This window comes from Dipteris shenzhenensis, chromosome 20 (genome assembly GCF_047967505.1).
Source record: "Dipteris shenzhenensis isolate YYH24624 ecotype China chromosome 20, Dip_SZ_1.0, whole genome shotgun sequence".
Classification (NCBI taxonomy): Eukaryota; Viridiplantae; Streptophyta; class Polypodiopsida; order Gleicheniales; family Dipteridaceae; genus Dipteris; species Dipteris shenzhenensis.
The window spans coordinates 29,271,183-29,287,729 of NC_141615.1; the positions used below are offsets into that span (position 1 = coordinate 29,271,183).

The following is a 16,547-nucleotide window of genomic DNA, read 5'->3' on the forward strand; positions in this document are numbered from 1 at the left end:
TTGGACTGATTTTTCAGCCTCCTTCAGCTGAATTCCGTTTTTCTTCATAACTCCTCACCCGTTTGGATTGCTCGACTTCTGTTTGGCCCCCCCTTCACAGTGATATGCTTTCCCCTCTGCGTGTTTGGTAGAACGGTCAGAGCTGAGCGCTTCTTTTACTGGTCGAATTTGCAAAAATGGCTTTTTCTGGACCTCTCCTAGGCCTCTCCTCTTGCAAAGCTACAGCTTTCTGTTGAATTTTGAGTGGTCCCATGCACTGGTTAACTGGTTTTTCTCAGTCTTGGAAGACTTTTCGGCGATGAAGCTTCTCCAAAATCTTCTCGATGCATTCCTCTCTGAAGCACGCTTCTTTTGAGCCCAAGAACTCCCACTTCTTCGCGACAGAAGTGCTTCTTTTCGCATTTTTTAGTGGAATTCTTACTGGTTGGCTCTTGTAAATGCTCTTTCTTCATGCCTTTGCACTCCTCTTTGGCTGAGAATACAATTGGACATTGGCTACTATGTCCTCTTGGCGATTGAGGACTTGGTTCGAGTTTTCAGGGCTTGGTGAGTTGTGATTTTGTTGCTGCAATTTCTTTTTGCCATAAGCTATTGGTTGGCCTCGTGTGCCGCCTCTTTCTTGGTTCACAGGTGCCCAGGCAGTGCTACATGAGTCATTCTTTGGTTGGGTACTCTTTTGATTTTATTTTGGAGCTTTGAAAAACTTTGTGAATGCCATCTGGAAACCACTCAAAGAGAGTGGAGCTGGGGTGCGATGTGATTGCATCTGGACAGCCAATGAAATTGCACTCGGAAAAGAGAATGCCTTTGGATTGAGCCTATGGGTTAAGTGCACTTATGTGATAGTGTTCTATGCTTGAAAGCCTTGCGAAGGCTCAGTGAATTGGGGCTGCATGCTCAGTTGCAGGGAAGGTCTCCCAGATGCAACTTGTAATCATTTCACTGTGAAATATAAAGAAATACCGAAAGGGGAGCCACGGTGTTTGGGGCCAATCGGGTGCACTTGTCTATGTTTGTTGAGCAGGGGCATTCTAGCCTCCATCCCTTTTTTAGTGGTTTTGTTTGTGAACAAATGGGTAAATGCCAAATGGTGATCATGCAATGGTTAATGGTTGTGATATATGCTTTGTGAGCTATAAATAAGTGTTGAAGTGATTAAAGGTTTAGTTCCACTGCCCTCTGAGTGATTAGAGGCCGGTGTCATTGATTCCATTGCTGGGATACCACACACTCTTCCTTAAGAGGTGGGCCTTGGTAGTTTGGTGGAAGGATATCTTTGCTGCAATTTTGGACAGCTGAATATTACAGCCATAAACACGGTGAGTGTCCATGAGCAAGAGAGCTCCACAACTCCTCAAAGGAGAAGGCAGGAAAGCCTTAATGATCAAGCTAGTGTACAGCTGCAGGGAGCACAACAAATGCCTTTTGAGCAGGCCACACATGAAGCTACAACTCAGCTCAACGGTGATACTAGTTCTAGCAGTGAGTCAGATGATGCTACTATGTTGAATGCACAGCTTGCAAGTGCAGTGATTGCTTTGACTTAGTTGACTCAAAACTTGGCTCAGATTGTGCAAACAAATGCTAAGAAGAAGGAGAAATCAAGAAAGCACAAGCACGGAAAGAGTGAGTACACACATGCATGAGCTTCTCTTGGCAGAGAGCACACTCATGCATCAGTTTCCCATGAGGGACAGCCATGAAAAATGATTTAGAAAGTGACTTCCAAGAGAGAGGAATCCCCCAAAAGAGCACTTGAGAAAGAGGTACAAAAAGTACAGCCAGTGCAACAATATGAGCAGCTAAGACAAGGCCTTGGTTTGGGTACTTCTACTCCTCAAAATAATAATGTGCAGTCCATAAATGTGGCTCAGCCACCTCAACCATATTTGAGACAACAACCTGAATATTTTGGTACAGATTCTATCTTTGATGCTATGTTGATTTCACCGCCAACTGGGCATAGAAAGCAAGCCATGTATGACAATGTGGGAATGCAGCCAGGCATGCAAGCCACATCACATGCTCCCATGCCTAATGTTCAGCCAAGCATGGTTCTCCCTAGTGAAGAGAATGCTGCAAAAATACAGCCATCTTTGGGATGGCCAACATCAAATGTATATAAAGAATTTAAGGATGGTGGTTCTCATGTCAAGTTTGAGACAGATAATGGAGTACAGGACAGGTACAAAGCCCTCACATTCCTTCAACAATTTGATGCTACATTTCTTGGGGGTTTGTTTACAGAAGCATCCAAGATGAGGAAGGTTGGCACGTTTTTGAAAGGCAATGCACTCAAGTGATACACCAACCTTATGCTTCATGGAGATGCACCTGCTACTTGGTTGGAATATAAGCAAGTGTTCTCTTCTACTTGGCTTACTTCAACTTTTGAAATTGCAGTACTTTCACATTGGCATGACTTGTCATACAAACTTTGCAAGAATCTTGATGATTACACGTAGGGGTTTTGGGATGTTTTGCTGCCATTGAGCTCTTTTAGGCATGTTTCTTTGAAAGTGCAAATAGAGAGGTACTGTTGTGGATTGCCTAGTGAGCTACATGATTATTGCATCAAAACCAAGGTGGGTTCTATGACTCAATTAATTGAGAATGCAAGGACAGCATATGCATGGATGCAGGAGAAGAATTTGGGCTTTATGGACAGCAAGAAAGAAGATAGCAAATGGGCTGCCAAGCACCAGGATAAGAAGGACATCAAATCTGAAAATAAAAATTATGGCAAACGACCGTTTCAAAAGGGAGGAAAAGCCCAATCCAAAGCTGGTAAAAAGGCGTTGACAGCCTAATAAACAGCCCCGTACCAAGTTATCTGATGAAGAGAAAAAGTCACTCATGGAGCAAAACAAATGTTTTATATGCAAAGGAGAGGGACACCGCTTTTATGATTGCCCATCCAAGAAAAGAGACAGGTCAGATGATGATAAGAATGATGATAAATAGGATGATCGAAAGGGCAGAAGGCCTAAACCTTCCGCAGGACTTCTTCCAGATGTGATTGGGAGTTTGCCACATGCACATGATGAAGAGGAAATGATGTACAGAGCATGGGGAAAAATCAGAAATCAGAATTGTTTGTTTTCTTTGATTCTGGGGCAAAGGCAAATTTCATAACTCCTGATATGGCAGGAAGGCTTGGCATCAAGCCTGAGGAAATGGGGCCATCCGGCATGTGTGATATGGCCAACCCTCAACTCAACACACCTGTCACTTCTATTATTGGCAAGTTGAGGATGCATATCCAGGGATATTAGGATGCAGAGGACTTCTACATTATGCCTTTGCCAGAGTGTGATGCTTTGCTTGGCATGCCTTGGATGTACAGGGTGGAGGTTGATGTACAGATGAGAAACAAGAAGATTTCTTTAACTCATAGAGGCAAAAATCATGTACTTGATGTAAAGTTGAAAGGGGAGTCCATCCCTGTAGTTTCAGCTTCTTGTATTTCCAATGTAATAAAGCGTCATATTTCAGCGTACTTGATTTTTGTCAGAGATGACAACTAACCAGTTCAGGAAGGCTCTACTCTTTCTGCTTTAGATAGAGAAAGAGTTGCTTTTATTTCAGATTTTCAGGATTGTTTCTCAGATGCACTTTCTCAAGAATTACCTCCCAAGAGACCCGAGGATCATCAAATTGATATAATTCTAGGAAGCTCACCGCCTAATATACCTCCCTGTCGTGCTAGTAAGGCACAATAGAAAGAGATAATGTCACAAGTGAAGGAACTCTTGGAAAAGGGATTAATACAGCCAAGTAATTCTCCTCACTATTCCCCTGTGTTGCTTGTGCAAAAGAAGGATGGCAGTTGGAGAATGTGTATTGATTATAAGGCTTTGAATAAAGTCACAATTAAGAACCGTTTTTCAATTCCATGCATTGATGATATATTGGATGGGTTGGAAGGTTTCTCAATGTTCAGTCTTATTGACCTTAAAAGTGGATACCATCAGATAAGGATACGGCTTGAAGATGTCTTACAAGACTGTCTTCCGCACTCATTTGGCTTATATGAGTTCCTTGTGATGTCTTTTGCTTTGACTAATGCACCTGCCACTTTCTAAGAATGATGGACGTAATTTTTAGAGCACACAGAATGTTTGTGGGCACTTTCTTCGATGACATCAGTGTGTTCTCTAAAAATGAGCAGGAGCATAAGAAACACCTTACTATTGTGTGTCAAGAGTTGAAAAGACATAAGATTTCAATAAACACCAAGAAAAGTGAGTTCTTTATGCATGAGATTCATTTTCTCGGTCATATAGTGTCAAAGCATGGAGTCAAGATGGATCCTGCAAAAGTTGAGGCCATAAGGAGTTGGCCAATTCTGAAAAATCTGCATGAAGTCAGAAGCTTCCTTGGTTTGTGTTCATACTATCAGAGGTTTATAAAGTACTTTGCAGAAATTGCTTCTTCCTTGCATGCTTTACAGAAGAAAGCTGTACCGTTTCGGTGGGGACCAAAGGAAAATGCAGCTTTCGAAGAGCTGAAGCAAAAGTTGTGTTCTGAATCCATTATTATCTTGGGAGATCTTGCAAAACCCTTTGCTGTAACTTGTGATGCATGTGGGAACATCATAGGAGGCACTTTGATGCAGGATGGCAGAGTGGTTGCATATGAGAGTAGAGTTCTCAAAGATGCTGAATTGTACTTGCAGACATATGAGAAGGAAATGTTAGCAGTGATACATGCTTTGACTACATGGAAACATTACCTTCTTGGAGCTGATTTTTATGTGCAGACAGATCATCAGTCAGTTAGATATTTTCTCATGTAGAGAAAATTATCTGAAAAGCACATGAGATGGGCTAACTTCCTCTCAATGTTTCATTTTCAAATTGTACGTGTGCCAGGTAACAAAAATGTTGTGGCTGATGCACTTTCCAGGAAACCACAGCTTGAAGTAGTCTCCAAGAAACCCAGTGTTTCAGCAGTGAGCATTGCTTACAACAATGTGTTAGATGTGATGAAAGATCAGTATGTTAATGATGCTGATTTTTCAACTATTTATGATCAGCCTTCTGATGGTCAAAGGCATGATCACTATATGTTGAAAGAGGGTTTCATTTTGATGCATGGAGACTCTGTGTCAGTGATCAGATGCGACAGAAAGTCATAATGGAAAGTCATGCTCCTCCATATGCAGGACATAGGGGAATTACAGCAACAATTACAGCAGTGGAGCAATACTTTTATTGGCCATCTTTGAGGAAAGATGTGGAAGAATATGTGAGAACATGCATGGTTTGTCAGAAAGCAAAGTTTGACAGGCAGAAGGCACCTGGGCTGTTACACCCTTTGCCAATTCCGGATAGACCATGGCAAAGCATAGCTATGGATTTTGTGTTTGATCTTCCAGGTACTCCTACTGGACATGATGGATTGTGGACAATAATTTGCAGGTTTAGCAAACAAGCCCACTTTGTGCCAGTAAGAAAGAAAATTATAGTAGATCAAATGGCCAAATTGTTTCTGTAGCATGTCTTCAAGTATCATGGGATGCCTGAATCCATAATCAGTGATAGAGATCCGAGGATGACCGGCCTCTTTTGGAGAGCGTTGTTTGAAAATATGGGCATTGCGCTAATTTTTTGTCATCTTTTCACCCTCAGTCTGATGGACAATTGGAGCAGGAAAACTCTACCATCCTGGATATGTTTAAATGCTATGTCTCAGACCACAAAAGCAAATGGGAGCATTATTTGCCTTTGCTGAAATATGCTTACAATAATACGGTGCACACATCCACAGGTAAAGCACCTTTTGAAATAGTGAAAGGTGCCAGGAAGATATCTCCCATTTTGCATACAAAAGAGAAAATCTTCGAAGCTGATCGTTTTGTGGAAAGCCTTGAAGAGGCTTACAAGAAGATCAAATATATGGCTTGCAAAGAAGTCAGGACAAGCAGAAAAGAGCAGCAGATAAGCACCGCAGGGAATTGGTATTCACAGAAGGTGATTGGGTTTTGCTGCGTTTTCAAAAGGCAAGGCTGAAAAATAAGAAAGGCAAGGAAAGGTTGTACACAAAGCTGAACATGCGTTACTATGGTCCTTTCCAGGTTTCTGAAAAGATAAATGAGGTAGCTTACAGGCTGAAGTTGCCTCTGCATTGGAAGATACATAATGCCTTTCATGTGAGCTTGTTAAAGCAATATCATGGAGATGTTCCCGAGGATTTACTTGATGAGGTACAGCCTGAAGTGGAAGAATAGGATGAACTTTTGGTCCCAGAGTAGATTCTGGCACACAGAGAGAGAAAGCTCAAGAGTAAAGTTATCCGTCGCTACTTGGTAAAATTTCAAAATTACCCATCACTCGATGCGAAATGGATGGAGGAAGGTGAACTGGCAGATTTACCTGGGATATTGCAGCTTTACCTTGATGCTTTCCAGTTAGAGCCCTTGCGGTCTGGGCTCCTACAGGTAGTTCAGCAGAGCGAGCGTCTGGAGCATTACCTGGTGTTCGAGCTGGTGTTCGAGAGGGAGATAGCACCTCCACTCCCTCAGTATAGACGGGCTCACCGTGATTTCATGAAGTCACTTGATGACACTGTATGTTTCATCCGAGATATTGAGCTGACAGTATTTCTGTTGTGAGACTTCATATATTGATGCATCTTGACTATTGATCGCCGAGGATCACAGAGATTTTGAGCAGTGTATGTGGATGGATGCATGTCTCTCCTAGCCATATTTTCACTGTCTCTGTATTATGGCTGAAGTATCCTGGAAATATCTCAGGAATACTTGGAAACTACATCATGGTTGCAACGCACGGTGCTTTAGAAACCTAGGAGGAGATTTGTTGCAAATCTTCGTGTGGGGATCTGGGACTACTCAAAGGAGCTCTCACTCCATGTCATAAGATTGAATAGGTAGACATTTTGTTGGGAATGGTCTTCAGCAAGAGCTCTCTTGTAAATATTGTTTATTTGAATCATGTAATTTTCGATTTGATAGAGATCCACTCAGACTTGTATGACTCTCTCATGAGATTTATCTTGAAGATGATTTTTTTAAATGTGTGGAATGAAGTAAAGGGTAGAAAAGCCTCTCTTGGTAGCAAATTATATAGTATCCATTGGAATGGTTTACTTTTCTGAAAGGGTAGGATCTTTGACATTTGTGCCGAGGATGCGAGATATGAGATGTCATATCTTGTTTGGATGTCACGACAATCCCAATGTTGGTCACTCGCGGCTATAAAGAACTTTAGATCTAGTCAAAAGATCTTTCTTTTGGCCTAAGCTTAAGGTTGATATTGCATTGTATGTTAGAAATTGTTGATAATGCCAAGTCAGCAAAGCTGACTACTTGCGACGTGGTAGCCTGTTGCATCCTACTTGGTGGGAATGGCATTGTATTTCCATGGATATTGTGATATTGTGGTAGGATTACCATGAACCTCTCGTGATATGATGCAATTTGGGTGATTGTTGATCGACTCGCAAAATTATCTTGGTTCATTCCTATAAGAGAAAGAAAGAAAGTTTATTAAAGTCTTCGGAAGACCGATGGGTCTATGAGATTGTGAAAAACTTGATACAATGAGGTGTGGTAGTGGAGGTACTAAACGAGCATCCACACCAATGCAGAATGCAAAATGGCAGTACTAAGTCCTAAGTACAACATAGTCATGTCGATAGTCGACTATATATCAATCTCAGCATCATCATCGAAATCATCATAATCATCATCATCATCATTAGCAGCAGGACATCAAGATGGATGAGGCAGTGGAGGCATGAGGTCAACAATAGAGCGTTGTCGGCCCCTCAAGGGTGCAGTCCTAGTACGTCTTTTGGTCGTAGCTCTGCATCTAACCAAGGCCACTGTGACCTTCGTCGGTCAAGGAGGGGATGTCCCCATGTATGATCTGTGTGCCAACCCTCTGTCTGAGCTGTTGGGTCACATGCTTTGGGTCACGGTCATGTCGAGGCCGTAAAGTTTGTGTGAAGAGACCCGAAACTGCCCAAGAGAGATCCTTAGCGAGTGGGGTAGGTGAATCTGTGTGTATCCTGGTGGATCAATGAAACCCTCCGCTGTGATATGTAAAAAGTGAATCTGTGTGTGGGATAGGTGAATTTGTGAGTAGGGTGAATCTGTGGGATATCCTCAGCGAGTGGGGTAGGTGAATCTATGTGTATCCTTGTGGATCAATGAAACCCTCCGCTATGATATGTAAGAAGTAGAAGCATAGCTTCACTGGAAGATCACTTGGGCCCCCAACCAAGTCCGGAATGTGTGTAGTTGTAGTAGATCCTCACGGTAACTTGGTTGACCTGGTGTGATAGGAGGGGAGAGAACGGAGCATCCATGCTGTACTGGAAAGGAGGTAGTTTGTCCATGTGGAGCCCTAGTCCCGCAAACCATCTCTTTGTGCGTGAATACCAGCAACTCTGGTCTCCCCCTGCTGCAAGTACCATAGAAGAGGACAGTGCTAGCCATGGTATCCTGCTATGCCTGGAGGTGTAATCCCCATACTCCCTGACTTGGTACAGATACGCAATGACTTGAAATGTTGCATCTAGCTGTAATGGGGGTGATGCAAACTCCGCCCGAATGATCTGGTGAGGAACGGATGGCTTACCATGGATCATCCGTGATAACATGAGAATCTGTAGCTGCTTCACCTTGGCCCGCTCTGTATCCGACAAGTCTGGCCCCTAGCATGGACTGCCATACATCCCTGCTGGGTGGACCAAGGAGTCAAAAAGCAACCCTTTGGTCCGTGGATCCTGAAAGTGAGAGTGGAAGCATTGCCTCTCTAGTCTAGCTAATGAAGCATATCCTCTTCTCAGGTGTACATGCATCGTGGGTCTCATAGTGAAGATGGGTCCGAAAAGGATGACCCCAAGATAAGTGTATGATGAAACTACCTCAACAGGGCACCCATCAAGTGCGAAATGCTCATTGCGCATGACGGCTCGAGATGTATTGAAGATCATAACCTTGGTTTCACCCAAGTTGACCTTTAAATCATGAGACTCACAAAAGGATTGTAGTGCGTCAAGGTGTCTCTGGAGGCCCTCTGTTGAGGAAGACAAGAGAGCCACATCATCTGCGTAAAGCAATATCTGGATCAACGTGCCTGCGAGAGAGCAACCTACCCCCCTGTGTCTGCATCACTGTCTCGAGCTTGTCAATGTAGAGGCCAAACAAGGTAGGTGATAATGGACACCCTTGTTTGACCCCGATAGTGCTCATGATCTCGTCTACCCATCCAGATCCTGTCTGGACTCTGCTTGGAACTCGCTCATAAAGTGTCATGACAGCCCAAATGATCTCCTGGTCGTAACCCAAATCCTGTAGGCGTCGTATGAGGCAGGCTTTTGAAACCGTGTTAAATGCCTTGCAGAAATCCACAAAGCAATAGTAAACCCTCTGCTTCCGTGCCCTCCCCTCCTCGATGATACATTTGAGTGCGAGAATGTGGTCCATGGTCCCATGATCGCGCCTGAAACCGGCTTGTCTTGCTGCTCTAAGTCATTGACACTATGAAAATCTACTAACCTCAGAATCAAGTACTGATGCACCAAGAGAAGAGCTTTTCCTTCTTTTGATATAGAGTTAGAGCCCGGAGATTTCATGAAGCTCAGCAATAGAGGTTGGAGGCCCTCCAGAGCGCCACAGTGGGATAGTTTTCAGATTTTCGCAGTTGTGCGGAAGAACTTTTGGCGTAGGCTCTGGAAATCCCTCAGGAATAGAAAGGTCACTCTTTTCTTTTGGCTTTCTATGTTTCTTCCTGGAACAACTGCTTTTGTTTTTTCTTCATTCCTTTTGGTTCAAGCAATTGCTCTTGTTGGGGCTCTTCAGACACTCCTTTGTTTGATGTTGGCTATGTTGGTGCTTGTGGAGTTGACTCCGAGTGTATGGGCTTTGAGGGTGGTTGGTCGAATAGGTCCTCCAAAACATAGTTTGTTGCAATTGGCTGCTCGACTACAATCTATGCGTTTTTTTGTGCGAGTGGACAAAGGCACGCCCCAACTCAGCACTCGTTTTGTTTGCCCTCCTTCAGCCTTTTTCCCCGGTCATTGATATTTGTTGTAAGCAGCTTTACCCAATTGTCTCTGTGTTTCCTTCAATGTCTTTTGAATGAGCTGCTTTAGTATGCACATATCCAACGTTTTGAGTTGGATTCGTACGGGCATGAATCAAAAGTATTTACCTCAAGTTTTTGGCCTTGTAGCCAAGCTCGTCAAGGATTGAACAATCCATTCCATTCTGTGTGTCTCAGCTTCCTTGGCCTTGCTCGTGATGTAGCCTTGGCCTTGCAGCCAAGCTCTGTCAAGGAACAATTCATCGCATGCTTCTCTCCTAGGCTCTAGGGATTCGTCGTCTTCATTCGAGACCTTGAAGGTCACCGGTATCTGGGCTTTGTTTATGTAGAATCGTCTACCTGCTAGTTGGAATGACTTTGTTTTCGCCTCACAAGTTTTGATGGCTTCTTCATTGTTGTGCCATAGAAGACGTATTTTGATGGCAACTTCTTGAATGCTCTCAATTCCCCTTTGTTTCTTGATATTTGCGGTAGCTAGCTTCGTTCTAGAGGGGGCTCGATCTCCATTGTCTTCAGCCTCTCTGCAGTTTTCTCCTTATCGTTGCAAGTGATGTCTCTTTCTCTTTACAAAGTGTCTTCAGTTTGGAGGGACTTTCGCCATTCTATGGAATTCTACTTCCTCTACTTCCTAAAAGGTTACCTTATGTAAGTTTGCTGAAAGCAAAAGCAAGCGTGAATGAGGGCTGTTCTCTTTGATTGTGAGAAAGAAGAATGCAAAAGTTGTGAGCTTAAATAGTGATAAGTTTAGGCTATGTCCCGTAACTCCTTGTTTATTGCCAGCCCATTGCCTCTTAAATTCATGGGTGGTTAATGCTTGCAATGTTTAAAGAACCTTTGCCAGGTTTGACGTCGAATTGCCAACTCTCAATTGTGCCCTCCGGGTGATTACCGTTGGTCCCTCGTTAACTGCAAACGAATTGTGGTGGGAGACTAAACTCCTCGATCTTCATGCCATTGACTAGGTTTGTAATTTGTTTCCTTCCAAGTTTTCAAGAATGAATACCCCATTATCACAGTATTGCTTGATCTTGTATGGATCGACCCATAATCAATATCATGTCCTCATAGGGATTCATCTCTCTGCTTCGGCTCCTTTGTTTGGTGCCTTTTTTGGGGCTGCTGCTCTTTGTAGACTCGCTGCCCCCCCCCCCCCCCCCCCCCCCCCCCCCCTTCCCATCCCTTATTCCTTTGCTCCATCTTTTTCCCTTGCATTAACTCCCTCTTCCTGCTCGCAAGCATAGTTTTGTTTTGGTACCGGCGGCGAGCACAATCTTGGTGGTGACCTTCCTTGTTGGTAGCTCACTCGACTCCCCAAGCTGTCCGGGTGACACTTTCCCCGAATGATAAACAACATGCGAAGATTCTTGTCTAGTCCCTCCAAGACCGAGCATTGGTGGGCCGCATCGTTAGCCTCCCACCCAGTCAGAGCCAAGTGCGTGATTGGATACATGTGAGTTGGGTGCTAGAGGGTGACTATGTTCAGGAGGTCACCATCTACGAGAGGTGTGTTTCTTCTTCACATGAACTCCGTCGACATTTCTCAGGCCCTTATGGATCAGATCCTGATCTTCCTCGATGTTCTTCATATTGTGGTACCATGGGTTTACAGTGCATGACATGGATTCGACGCACCATGTGCCACGTTTTCTTGTGGCGCTTTGTTTCACCGGGCTCCTGAAGGAGTATTGTTCCATCTATCTTCTATCGGGATGTGCTTTGGCGCAGTGATCTAGTACCCACCAACGGTGGCTTCGGTTCCAGCGGATGAAGGGGTTTGTCGGCTCATGGTAATAGTATAGTACCCATATGGAGATTCCGCTCAAGACCTTGGAGGGGCAATGTCTTCGGTGTAGACCGCGTGAGGGCCTACTCTCATAGTACCCGCCACTCAGTAGTAGCCTCGCTTAGTTTAATAGAGGGAGGGCCATGATAGATAGACAACAGCATGTGGTGTGGGTTGCGCCTTCTGGTGCACTTGGATGAGGGCATATTGAAGGAAACTGGGAAAACAAGCTGTGAGGAAGCCCGACATTGACATCAGGCGAATATGAGACCCTCAATAATTTCCTCGGCATAGGAGAAATAGGGTGAGTGGACTCTTGAAGAGGGAGATTGACATTCCCTATGCGCAACTACAGGAGGAGGAGGAGGTGCGGCAAGCCATAGTAAGTGTTTGCAGCAGTCAGATACCCCCCCCCTCCCCCCCCAAAGGATGGCTAAGCCATTTGGGCGATTAGAGGAGATGTGAGGAGCTTCAAGCACAAGCATTGCAATGATGGTACTCGCTTTAGGAGCAGAAGAGAGCATTCAGACGTGACTTGGCGTCCATAGAGTGTCTCAGAAGTGGGACCTAGTCTCTTAGTGGCTCACAGATTGGTATGAGATCGTGCAGCTTGACCTATGGGCCTTTGAGAGGAACAGGGTGAAGAGGAACAGGGTGAGTGGAATTCTGAAGAGGGAGATTGACATTCCCTATACACAGTTACAGGAGGAGGAGGTGCAACAAGCCATAGTAGTGATTTGACAGCAGTCAGATAGCCCCCCCCCCAAAGATGGCTATGCCATTTGATGCGATTAGAGGAGACGTGAGGACAAGCATTGCAGTGAGGAGCTCTAAGCACAAGCATTGCAGTGATGGCGCTTGCTTTGTGAGCGGGAGAGAGCATTCAGACGTGACTTGGCGTCCATAGAGTGTCTGAGGAGTGGGATCTAGTCTCTCGTGGCTCATAGATTGGTATGAGAGCGTGCAGCTTGACCTATAGGTAATTGAGATCCGCAGGGCCTAGTGCTCCTACCACTCCTCCAAGGCACGCTTTGTCCAACAGGGGTACGATAACCGGGCAATTCTTCCAGACCACTGGCCTTTGATCAGCAGGGACACAGTTACAACACTTGCATGATGCAAGCAATGAGATGCACTCAGATTTTCAGGTGATTCTAGAGACGACCACCCCTTTCTATTGTCAGTTGTTTCAGTCTGAGGAGTCCTCCCAAGTTCTTGCAGCCCGCTTCAGCAATGGTCAATGGTCTCTTCAAGCATGAATAGGCAGGTTGAGGCCCTGTTCACTAATGAGGAGCTCTCAAAGGCCATCAAGGCCCTCCTCCACAGAAGTGCCTTGGCGAGGACGTCAACACGGTCCTTCTTAGGTGTTTCTGGGAGTGCGTAACATACACCCGTTCATGTGATTTTCCAAGAGATCTTTAACTCCGTCTCGCTCCCTCAGTCTTTCAGTCAGCGGTGGATTTGTTTTGATATCAAAAGGGGGAGATTGATCTAATATTCGTTAGAGGTGCTTGATCACCTTGCTAATGTACCACATCCACTATCTTAGCCTAGATTTGGACTTTGCAGCTGTGGCCCTATCTTGCTGACATCATTCATGACACTCAGACAGGTTTTGTTTAGGAATGCAATATCCTGTACAAGATGTTCACCTTTTGGGAGGCAGTGGTTTGGCTCAAGAGGAGTCCTAGCCTATCGCAGTCCTTCTCTTGGATTTCAAGATTCAAAAGGGCATATGAGAGGGTGGAGTGGCCTTTTTTAGAGGGCATCATGCTGAGCATAGGTTTCTGCAACAGATGGATTCAGGGGGTTTCAGCCCTGTGTACAGAGAGTACCAACCAGAAGCATTTATTGGGTGGCCACACATGAGAGGCCTTCTTCCTTTCACAATGCTTTTCTATCTGTTTTGAGATATCAGTATGCAACCTTAGTAGGTCCCAGCGCAAGCGTGCTTGTGTAAGAATTCCCCTTCATATTGAATTGCAAGCTACTATCTATAACAGCTCAACCTTTTTGAATGATAAACTCTAGGCTCCCATTTTAATTTCCAATCAATGTGTCCCCAGGTGGTCTTGTGAGAAGTTTCATCTAATGTTTCTGGTTCACTGTCTCTCAAAGAACATTATTGATTGTGAACTTGTTGTGTCACAGATTTTACCGTTCTTGCTGCTGGTGGGTGGTGTCACTATCTGGTATGTTAAAAGTGTTTCTCTTCCACCTTCCTTTCAGAACTCTAGTGCTCTAGAAGCGGGATGCATGTGAAAAATGCTCTCAAATATGGTTTTGAATGGTTATTTAAAAAAAAAGAAGAAAAGTACTTCATTAAGTATGAATAAAAACTGTAGAGCAAGCTCACGTGCGGGAGTACATCATGTCAAGCATGAGAAAAACAGCTCAGAATGGCAAACAAAAATCCCAGGTGGTGGCTGAAAATGCCACCTCATCCCTGAAGGAGAGTTAGAGAAGAAAGGACAATCCTTCCAGACTTAGAGAAAAGCAACCCTCCTAGTAGTAGCAGTCCTGGAGGTTCCTTGTATGTTCGCCCAAATGGCCATCAAAGTGTGTATAGTATCTGCCCAGATACTGGCCATAGTCTGAGAAGGGTGAACCTGGGAGTCCTCCTATCCTGAGGGATTTCCAAAGTCTCCTCCAAAAGTTTTTCTGCATCTTTGCAGAAATCTGGAAAGTATCCCAATGAGGAGCTCTAGAGGGCCTCCAGCCTCTACAACTGAGCTGGAATCTCCTAGCATTTCTGACCGTGTAACGAAAGAAGGAAATGCTCTTCTCTCAGTGCCCTGTAACCATCCACTCCCATTCCCTTGGATCCCATTGCAAGGATCTAATAGGGGAACCTCCATACAACCAAAGCCTCCAAGATCCAATAGCCAGGAGAACGGGGTTTGGATCGAGATACCACTGTGAGTCTCTACCCATCTTCATGTATCCTGTAATCCTGACAGGCTGAAAAGGAGCCTCCAAAAGAATGTCCTCTGAAGATCTGTGGAGTCTGCCTCCTGCATGAACCTGAAAGAGAAGGGTATCCTCATGTGCATCCCGCAAGGCTATAACCTGCAGAGGGATGCCTATCCTCGAAAAAGCCCCCAGCCAGGTAGACTCAGAAATAGGCAAATGATCTGTATTCATCCACTCCACTGGTATGGCTGCATCTATCTGCTGCATCCTGGCTGCACTTACTCTGAGGTGATTAACTGAATGAGTGCTCTGATCCTCTGGAAGCACCCTGAAAGCTTTCCAAGCACCCACCGTGGATGCAGGTCCCAACTCCCATCTAGACCACTGCATATAATGTGACATGCTTGGTGATCTGCCATGCTCATCTAGTATGCAATCATTCCACATGACTGGCTGCCTGTCAATTTCTTCACGAGAGGAGGGTGGAACTCTCCGAAGAGTACTTTTGAAGCTGTCCCAAGCTTTCAGAGTGGTAGCCATGAGAGGGGAAGTAGGAGATCTGAGATGGGCTGACGTAAAGATCCATCTAGAGCTGTCCATCCAATCTCCTCCCTGAGAAGGTGTGCATGTCTGTATATTGCGTAAGAAAAAATCCTTCCAAGGCTCCTGACCAGGCATCAAACCTCTGACCACCATCTTGCAGAGCAAGGCTCTACACTGCAAGTCTGGATCAATAATATTGAGGCCCCCTTCCTCAGTGGGTAGAATGAGAGTCTCCTAAGCCACCCTGGCTATCACATCTGAAGTGCCGTCTAATCCACTCCACAAAAAATTCCTGATAGGTCTCTTGAGCTGAGTGATACTGCTTGTAGATCGGCACCAGCAAGAGCAAACAAACCAGGTTGTAGCCAAAAGTAACTGGTTTACAACCACCACTCTGGATGCAAGGTCAAGTCTGGACGAACTCCAAAATAGGAGTTTCCTCTTGATGCTCTCCAACACGGGAGCGAATTGCTGTGCTGGAGAAATGCCCACCCTGATGTAGCATCCAAGATACCCCGACCTGGCATCCAAGATACCCCGACCTGGCATCCAAGATACCTGACGGAGACACCCCTTTGAATCCAAGTAAAGCCAATATCAGCACCCCAATCTAGAGTGTCCTCATCACTAATCCAAAAACCATTGGATTTATCCAGTTAATGTGAGCCCCTGCTTCAATGCAAAATAGATCCAAGCTTGTCCTGAAAGAGTTGAGTGTCTGTGGAGTGGCATCCAAAAAAATAGCCGTGTCATCTGCCAGCTCACTGTCCAGCAACTCCTCTTCCTGTCTCAACGGAAGTCTTAGCCCAAAAATATCAGCGTGAGCTCTAATATAGAGGCTCATAGCTTCAGCCACAAATAAGAATAGAAAGGGGGCTAGAAGGCATCCCTGTCGGATTGATCTGGATATCTAAAACATGTCTCCCCTGACTCCACCAATGAGTACCTGGCTATGGGCTGACCTGTAAAGAGCAGAAACCCCTCTAATCCACAAATCTGAAAATCCAAAGTGAAGAAGGGTTCCCTCTAGAAAACCCCAATCTACCCTATCATATGCTTTTTTGAAAGTAAGAGCGGTCCTGAACTCTATGTTGGTGAAGCGTGCATCAAGTGAGGCTCTCATACGTCTATTCACCAACATAGGAATAGGTTGCCAAATAACCTGTCTAGCATCATCTCTGGCTTGTGAATCAGGATCTGCAGTTAGAAGAGAGGCATAGTAATATGAA

At 44.8% G+C, this 16,547-nt stretch overlaps 1 protein-coding gene across 1 annotated transcript in view; it reads left to right on the forward strand.

Annotated features, from left to right (window-relative positions):
* LOC147889503 (choline/ethanolaminephosphotransferase 1-like) overlaps positions 1–16,547 on the forward strand; it is a 96,857-nt gene that overhangs the window by 57,065 nt on the left and 23,245 nt on the right. Inside the window, exon 13 of the mRNA XM_087391236.1 lies at positions 14,014–14,054. Within this exon, the coding sequence (XP_087247362.1) occupies positions 14,014–14,054 (41 nt within the window). The remainder of the gene's footprint in view (positions 1–14,013; positions 14,055–16,547) is intronic.